This window comes from Denticeps clupeoides, chromosome 1 (genome assembly GCF_900700375.1).
Source record: "Denticeps clupeoides chromosome 1, fDenClu1.1, whole genome shotgun sequence".
NCBI lineage: Eukaryota > Metazoa > Chordata > Actinopteri > Clupeiformes > Denticipitidae > Denticeps > Denticeps clupeoides.
The window spans coordinates 28582627-28591723 of record NC_041707.1 but is presented as its reverse complement, the minus strand read 5'-3'; the positions used below and the strand labels follow the sequence as shown (position 1 = coordinate 28591723).

Here is a 9097-nt window from a genome sequence, read left to right as displayed (position 1 = left end):
ATTTGTATATTTGCATCTCTGCACTATTTTGATTATTATAAGTATAGCCGTCTTAACTTCACTTCCCAGCCCAACAGATGGCGATAACGCGTCAATATCTGCAGAGACAACTGACACTTTTTAAAAAGGAAGACCAGAAGAAAAACAGATACACTAAATCTAAACCGGAAATACAGACTATACAGATGATGATTGAAATGTCAAACGACAAACTCGCTCACTGGAAGGATCTTCTGAAGAAGAGACTGGCTGCTTCCAGAAAAGGTTCTCATAGACTGCATCATATTTTAGTCGTAACTTTTGGAACGGGACATTTTGGAACAGTTAACGTGCTAAAACTAAAATATTCGGCTGAATGTAGTAATTTATTATACATGTCAAACGTTTTGTGCTGTGCGCTGTATGTGTTACAGAAGGATCCAGTGAAGATGACAGTAAGAAGAAGAAATCTGAGGAAGAAACAGAACTTTTCTCCAAGTACTACTCAGAGTGGAAGGGAACAGGGCGCAGCAGAGATCGATCTTATGACACCATACCGCGCTTTTATTACAGGGTAAGCTGATCACTTATCAATTAATAACACACATTCACAAAGAACTTAATTAGCCTTTAGGGGCATAACAGACCTTTTAAAATGCTTTATATATATTTCAATAATGAGATGTTAACACAATTAACAGTGCTGTTGTTTATTTACTTCATGTTTACAGTCTGACCTATGACACAGAAATTCCTAGCTAGAGAGAATTCCTCTCTAAATACAGAGACGGATGGAGAATGTGTTTTAGGACTAATTCCATTATGTTGTGTGGCCTAGCAGTTAAGGAAGCGGCCCTGTAATCAGAAGGTTGGCGATTCGAATTCCGGTCCACCAAGGTGCCACTGAGGTGCTGAGCAAAGCATCGTCCTCACACACTGCTCCCCGGGAGCCTGTCATTGCTACCTACTGCTCACTAAGGGTGATGGATAAAAAGCAGAGGACACATTTGTGCACCATGTGCTGTGCTGCAGTGTAGAATTTTTTATTTAAAGCATTTGGCAGATGCCCTTATCAAGAGCGACTTGCAACGTGCTTCCATGTTACAATCAATGAAGTGATCAATTCTGGTTCACTATTCACTATGTCCAACTATGAATTCAATATTTTTATTCACTCTGTTATAGTTCTTATGCATAAGTGAGACAATAAAAAAGTTACAAATTAATCTAAATGAGTTTCCATTTGAAAGTGCTCAGCGACTGAGCTGTTCTGACCTCAAGGGAAAGTTCATTCCACCACCAAGGGGCCAAGACAGAGTAGAGTCTAGATGAGTGTCTTCCTTTTACCTTCAGAAATGGAGGGAACAGGCGAGCAGTACTGGAGGCTCGGAGTATACAAGGTTCAGTGCGAGGTATAATAAGGGCTGTGAGGTAGGATGGTGCTAGTCTATGTTTGGCATTGTAGGCCAGCATCAGTATTTTGAATCTGATGCGTGCAGCTGCTGGGAGCCAGTGGAGGGAACGTAGCAGTGGGGTGGTGTGGGGGAATTTGGGAAGGTTGAAGATTAATCACAGATGTATCACAGTGACAATCACTTCACTTTCACTTTTCACCTTATTTATCTTATTTTCAGATGAAGCCACACACTATGTAACTGTGTCTGGTGTGGAATGTGGCAATATTTCAACTAGTACACCATACCATGTGACACGCAGTTCACAGCCACATTAATCAGGCAATTTTAAAAATAAAAGCTTGCCAACTGAACTACTAAAAATGCAATAAAAATTTTTTTAATTGTTATTCATTTCCAAATTTCCCTGTCTGATCCTCTCCCCTGTACTTAACTATGCATTATAGCATAAGTATTTAGTATGAATAATCGGTATTCATTTGTTGCAAATGTACAATTAATTTAACTGATTTACACCCCTATTTGTAATGTTAATTGAGAGCTGCATAGTTTAAAATGAAAATGCAGTTTGAAGTATTTACAGAGTGATGACTGTTTTTGCAGCTTCCTGCTGAAGATGAGGTTTTACTGCAGAAGCTGAGAGAGGAATCCAGGGCTGTTTTTCTGCAAAGGAAGAGCAGAGAGCTCCTGGATAATGAGGAATTACAGGTGAATGTGAAAGAAACATTTTATGAATTCATGTAATTATCTGATACCAAGCAGATTATTTGAAAATGATTTTTCTGATTATTTTCTGACTTTTTTCTTTTTTTTTACTCTTTACTCCAGAATTTGTGGTTTCTGTTGGACAAACACCAGGTACCTCCCTTAACAGGAGATGAAGCAATGATCAATTATGAAAGCTTCCTTAAGGTTGGAGAGAAAGCTGGAGTCAAATGCAAGTCAGTACTTCTGAATAGAACCTGAACACTTACCAGGCTGTAACAGCATTCAGTATAGTCCAAAAATACCTTCACCTCTTTGATCACAGCTTAACTGTATGTGCCCCCACAGGCAGTTCTTTACAGCCAGAGTATATGCAAAGCTCCTCCACAATGACCCATATGGATGCATATCGATAATGCAATTTTTTAATTATGTCATGAGAAAAGGTAAAAGGAAACAAACAAAACGCTATTAAAAAATAATATTTAAACAGTCCCTTCTGTGTATGACCTTAATATGAACATTTATACCTTTCAGTGTGGTTGCACCAGACAAGGATTGGTCTGAGTCTGTATGATGTGGCAGGACAGGGCTACCTCCGTGAATCTGTATGTATCTGCAATGCATAATTTTTTCAGTTTGAAAGAAAAATAATCTAATTCAGGGGTGGTAATGTCATGGGCCACATCCCACGAGATCACTTTAAGGCTTCAGTTGCCTTGCTGAGTGCAATCTGAACACGAGCAGTTTCCATGTCGAAAACAAATGGGTTGTGAAGCAGCTCAAAATTATTTTTTTCGTGACTTAAAGTCAAAACAAACTCAGTTAGTCACCAAAGACTGCACTGCATTATTGGATCTGTATTTTGTGTGTTGTCAGTGCTTCATATCGCAGAGTGTAATAATAGATTTATATGAAGTGATCTTGTGGGATGTGGCCCATGGGCCACGAGTTTGACACATGTGATCTAATAGGTGGTTGCTGGTTGTTGGCCTGGTCTTAGCATGCATTTGTATAATTTTTATCCTTGTTATAGCTGGTTTATTTATTTCCTGTTTTTTTTTAATGCAAACATATTTCAGGATCTTGAGAACTACATCCTGGAGCTGATTCCCACCCTCCCTCAGTTGGATGGGCTGGAGAAATCATTCTACTCATTTTATGTCTGCACAGCTGTTCGCAAATTCTTCTTTTTCCTTGACCCTCTTCGAACTGGTTTGTCTTTTTCTTCTGTTTTCTTAGAAAGGGGCACTTTACTGCAATGCCATGTATGAAGTTGGAAAACCAGACCCTGCCCTTCACCACCAGTTATCCATTGCATTACTGGAGATAATACATAGCTGCCTAAAAAAAAAACATTATGTTACAGGGAACCAAGAACACATATTAAGTCAAAACATCAGGAAATAACCAATGTGTGTGAATCTAATTGTTACGTATTTGTAATAAAATGATTTTTGGTAATGAATGACTATAAATTATCTAAAAAAAGCAATGGTCATAAGGTACCTCAAACTGTCCAACAGTTGGGCATTGTTCACCCAGCTGCAGTTGTCAAGGGCATCCCAAGCCATCTCGTCATTTTATCTTAGATTCTTCCCCAATTATTAGGCCTTGCTGGGCCCTTGTCAGCCTTATCTTAGGTTCTTCCCCAATTATTAGGCCTTGCTGGCCCTTGTTGGCCTTGGGCACTCTACAGAGAATCTTCGTGTTCACTAGAAACCTGCATGTGTGTTTGATAAGCTCACAGTGCTGAACGTGCTCCAAGTTCACATATAGTTCACCGTATATAACTGTGTGAAAGGTAACAGTATGCAAAGTGTCAGAAATATACCCAACAATTTCAGCAAACATTTGAAAAGCCTAAAATAGTAAACAATTTGATTTTCCTTGTGTATTTTTTCAGAATTTTGAGTGTTCAGTTTTGTTATTCAATAGTCAGAAAAGAAAAGACCTGTAGAGCAATCATTTTATTATAACATAATTCAAAGATGGTAGATACTGAATATGTATTATCTCGATACAATGTTTCCCATGTCTATTGTCCCTTTTCTTTAGGGAAAATAAAGATTCAGGATATTTTGGCCTGCAGTTTCCTGGATGATCTTCTTGAGGTATTGAATCATGAGTATCATATGTCTACATCACAGATGTCCCCACACATATGTTGGTTTTTGCTCTAGAGCTAATGTTTGGCTTGTTGTGAATATGTTGTGCTGACCCCTATAGTCACACAAGGTTCTGACTGATCATATCTCATTTTAATAACTGTGTTTGGGCTTTACCTATATGGACTTGTTAAATCACATGTATGTGATTGCAGCTGAGGGATGAAGAGCTGTCCAAAGAGAGTCAGGAGTCTAACTGGTTCTCAGCACCTTCTGCCCTACGAGTATATGGTAAGCCTTGAGAAATAATGAGGGTCAGTATTCACTAATTGGTACACTCATCCTCTGAAATATATTGAGGAGTGAGTGTACATTGGTACATTCAGAGGATGACTGTACCAATTAGTGAATACTGACCCTCATCACTAAGCACACAGAACAGTCACTATTTTTATAATTAAAAAAAATGAAAAAAGAAATCAACAAAGTTAGATCAAAATATTGCCATTTTGGTAAAGCTCACACCTGGATATTATTTTGATCGAATATTAACTTTTGACAGGTCAGTACCTGAATTTGGACAAAGACCACAATGGCATGCTGAGCAAAGAGGAACTGTCCCGATATGGCACTGGCACATTGACCAGCGTCTTTCTAGATCGAGTCTATCAAGAGTGTCTCACCTATGATGGCGAAATGGTAGGATGTATTGTTTAAGTAACCATATATTTAAATTATTACTAATCTGCTGCCTTCTCTCTCATTCACAAACGTATTCTCTTCTGCTGAACTTCATTTCTATACTCATATTTCCACTTCTCCAGGTGTATATTTAGATTTAGAGGTCCACTGTACACAGGGCTGATAGCATGGCGTACTGATGGGGCTTCAAAATAAATATCAGGTTCTCCCAGTAACCAATGTTCTGAGAGTGGGTGTTCTCCTTATATAAAAAATTTCTCTGATATTACTGTACCAGGAAAAGCGAAGATTATGTTCTAAATCAAATGAATAAAGCCTCCTGACTGTCTTGTTTCGGGCACTTTCGGGTTCACAAGCGGGGCATAATCATGATGTCAGATTGTGCGATTACACAAACGCAAAATGATGCGACTTATATTATGTGTACTTGGACTTACGTGACAACATATTATATAATTTTCTTGAAGTTTACCAACCTGTACAACAGTGCTGCTTCCTGGAAGCACCCCACACATTTTACAAGCTGTATGTGTGACAACAATGACAGCCCAGGTGGGAATGGATATGGAGTCTACAGGGAACTTAAAATGTAACAACGTGGCAACACGACAAATTTGTATCAACACCTAACACTTTATTTCACGAATTTCTACATACTACTATATATAGTACATTTTTCTTAAAATTTACCATTTGAGAATTCTTATTGCATTATTTATTTTTATTAAAAGAAATTATTATTATTTTTTTTTTTTACCTCTTGCTAACCTTTCACCTCTGTGTGCAACATTTTTTTCCCCCAGATTAAACTGTGCTAAAGTATCTTCAGTACACATTTTGCTTATTCTGTCTTCATTCTGATTCTGTAGTATTTTCCTCCCTCAACTGCATGTTAATTACTTGATCAGGACTATAAAACATACCTGGACTTTGTGCTGGCTTTGGAGAACAGGAAGGAACCAGCTGCACTGCAGTACATCTTCAAACTGCTGGACATGGAGAATAAAGGCTACCTTAATGTCTTCTCTCTCAACTACTTCTTCAGGGTACTTCACAGCACCTTTCTCAGACCAGTCTGGGGCATACACTGATCACCACCCACCTAATTTTCAGTAGTTCTCCTTTTCCACCAACACAGCCCTGACCCTTTGAGGCATAGTCTCCACTAGATATCTGAAGCTACCTGGTAAACTAATTATGATATATTTTATGTCAAAATGCACATATAATGTATGGTCCAAATTAAAAAAATAGTGCATAGCCAGAACTCAATTTATTTTTCATTGTACATTTTAATCAGAATATAGGTTTAATATATGACTATTGCCATATCTGAAAACAAAATCCTGCTTCTGATTACAAATATTCTCTGGAACAGCCTGATGAGAACTACATATTGTTTTAAACCTAAAACATGCAGAAAGTAGATCAGCAGGAGCTATTTTGAGCATCACTGATTTAGTGAGATTTAGCCAATCATGAAAATCATTGAAGCTGTTTTATCTGTTCTTGTGTGATTGATTTTCATTTTAATTAAAAGTTTTTGTGTAATTGTGGTTGAGAGCTGCCACAGTACCATATACTGTTCCCAGATTTACATTACAAAACCACTATTTTACATTGTTATTTGTATCTCCATAGGCCATTCAGGAACAGATGAAAATTCATGGACAGGAGCCAGTGTCTTTTCAGGATGTCAAGGTGGTGCATTTTAATTCTCTCAACAGAAAACATACTGTACAGGAATGCATAAAATGCATTCAGAAAGTATTCACAGATCATCACTTTTGTCATGGTTACAACCTTATTCCAGTGTGAAAAAAGTATATTTGTGGTTTTGGTGAATTTATTAAAAATTAAAAAAAAAAAATTAGTCAATGCACCTTTGGCAGCAAGAGGTCACAGGCTTGGCACACCTACGGTGAATTACAGAATTGTTTTATTTTTTACTCTTTGTCATATTGCAGCCATTTGCTAAAATAATTTACGTTCACTTTCCCCCCTCATTAATGTACACACAACACCCCATATCAACAGAAAAACAGAATTGCAGAAAGACATTTTTGCTGATTTAATAACAAATATCACAATCCTAAGTATTCAGACCCGTTGCTCAGTATTTAGTACAAGCACCCATGAGTCTTTTTGGGGAAGATGCAACAAGTTTTTCACATCTGGATTTGGGGATCTTCTGCCATTCCTCCTTACAGATTCTCTCCAGAGATGCTCCATTGGGTTTAAGTCAGGGCTCTGGCTGGGCCATTCCTTTGCCATTCCTTTGTTATTCTAGCTGTGTGCTTAAGGTCATTGTCTTGTTGGAAGGTAACCTTCCGCCCAGTCTGAGGTACTGAGCACTCTGGAGAAAGTTTTCTTCCAGGATTCCCTCGCATTCCCTCGCTGGCTGCATTCCCTCGATTGCAACTAGTAGTCTTGTCCCTGCAGCTGCAAAACACTCCCACAGCATGATGCTGCCAACACCATGCTTCACTTTTGGGACTGTATTTGACAGGAGATGAGCAGTGGCTGTTTCTTTTTTTTTCTCTCTTGCAGACTGCTTATAATTAATGCAAAAAGTTCTATCTTGGTCTCGTCAGACCAGAGAATCTTATTTTTCACCATCGTGGAGTCCTCCAGGTGTTCTGGTTGTCTTGAACATCTTCCATTTAAGGATTATGCAGGCCACTGTGCTCTTAGGAACCCTAAGTGCAGCAGATATTTTTGGAACCTTCGGAAGGGATGGGAACCGTCGGTGATCTGGCAGGACAATTCAAGCCATTCACAGAGTTGTCTTGAAGCCACTCCTTTGATATCTTGGCTGTGTGGTTAGGGTCGTTGTCCTGCTGAAAGATGAACTGTTGCCCCCAGTCTGTGTTTAAGAGTGCTCTGGAGCAGGTTTTCATCCAGGATATCTCTCCACATTGCTGCAGTCATCTTCCCTCTATCCTGACTAGTCTCCCAGTTCCTGCAGCTGAAAAACATCCCCATGATGACAATGATGTTGCCACCACCATGTTTCACTGTAGGGATGGTGTTGGCCTGGTGATGAGCAGTGCCTGGCATTCAATGTTTGAGTTCAATCTTTATCTCATCAGATCAGAGACTTTTGTTTCTCATGGTCTGAGAGTCTTTCAGGTGCCTTTTGGCAAACTCCAGATGACCGGCTACCATGTGCCTTTTACTAAGGAGTGGCATAAAGTGAGCTGGCTGATAGATGGATTGCTGCAGAGATGGTTGTCCTTCTTGAAGATTCTCTTCTGTCCACAGAGGACCTCTATAGCTTTGACATAGTGACCCCTGGGTTCTTGGACACCTCCTGGACTATGGCCCTTCTTCGCTGATTGCTCAGTTTAGGTGGTTTTAATCTTCTTCCACCTACAAATGATTGAGACCACTGTGCTCATTGGGACCTTCAAAGCAGCAGAATTTTCTCTTTAACCTTCCCCAGATTTGTGCTTCGAGACAATCCTGTCTTGGAGGTCTACAGACCATTCCTTTGACTTCAACTGTCAACTGTGAGACCTTTTATATAGAGAGATCGCTGCAGAAATACCTCAAGGATGATCAGGGGAAACAGGAGGTACCTGAGCTCAATTATGAGCTTCATGGCAAAGGCTGTGATGTGCTGTTTTGACATGTATTTAAACATGAATTTAATCCACTTTTGAATAATTCTGTAACATAACAAAATTGGAAATAGTGATGCTCTATGAATATTCGGGATGCAATGTATTAATACAAAGTATACTTTCATTAAAAATAATTTAAATGAATATATTTGCATGACTGTTTCTACAAAATGCAGTGTAATATATATATAGACATATATATATTAATATATGTATTTGTCTTGTAACTGTGTCCTGTTTGTCCACAGGATGAGATTTTTGATATGGTGAAGCCTAAAGATCCATACAAGATCACCTTACAGGACCTGGTCAACAGTAGTCAGGGAGATACGGTGACCAGCATCCTCATTGACCTTAATGGATTTTGGACTTATGAGAATAGGGAGGTGCTGGTTGCCAGTGACAATGACAGCAATACAGCTGATCTTGATGACACGTGACTCTTATCAACAGACTAGTTGGGAAAAATGTTTATTCAGGTCTACATATATGTACATATTAAAAACACATTACATGTGTTTAGTTAAAATAAATAAAGTATGCTTCTAATAAAGTTATTGTA

At 38.7% G+C, this 9097-nt stretch overlaps 1 protein-coding gene across 1 annotated transcript; it reads left to right on the top strand.

Moving 5' to 3' along the window:
- Nucleotides 1–120: 120 nt before the first annotated feature.
- ppp2r3c (protein phosphatase 2, regulatory subunit B'', gamma) lies at nt 121–9088 on the top strand. The gene is made up of 13 exons (XM_028993818.1): nt 121–264; nt 414–553; nt 1998–2102; nt 2223–2335; nt 2448–2545; nt 2637–2707; nt 3182–3314; nt 4158–4213; nt 4423–4498; nt 4770–4906; nt 5818–5955; nt 6551–6610; nt 8784–9088. Exons 1-13 carry the CDS (start codon nt 186–188, stop codon nt 8973–8975), a joined length of 1398 nt encoding a protein of 465 aa, XP_028849651.1. The 5' UTR covers nt 121–185; the 3' UTR covers nt 8976–9088.
- The last annotated feature ends 9 nt before the right edge of the window (nt 9089–9097 follow it).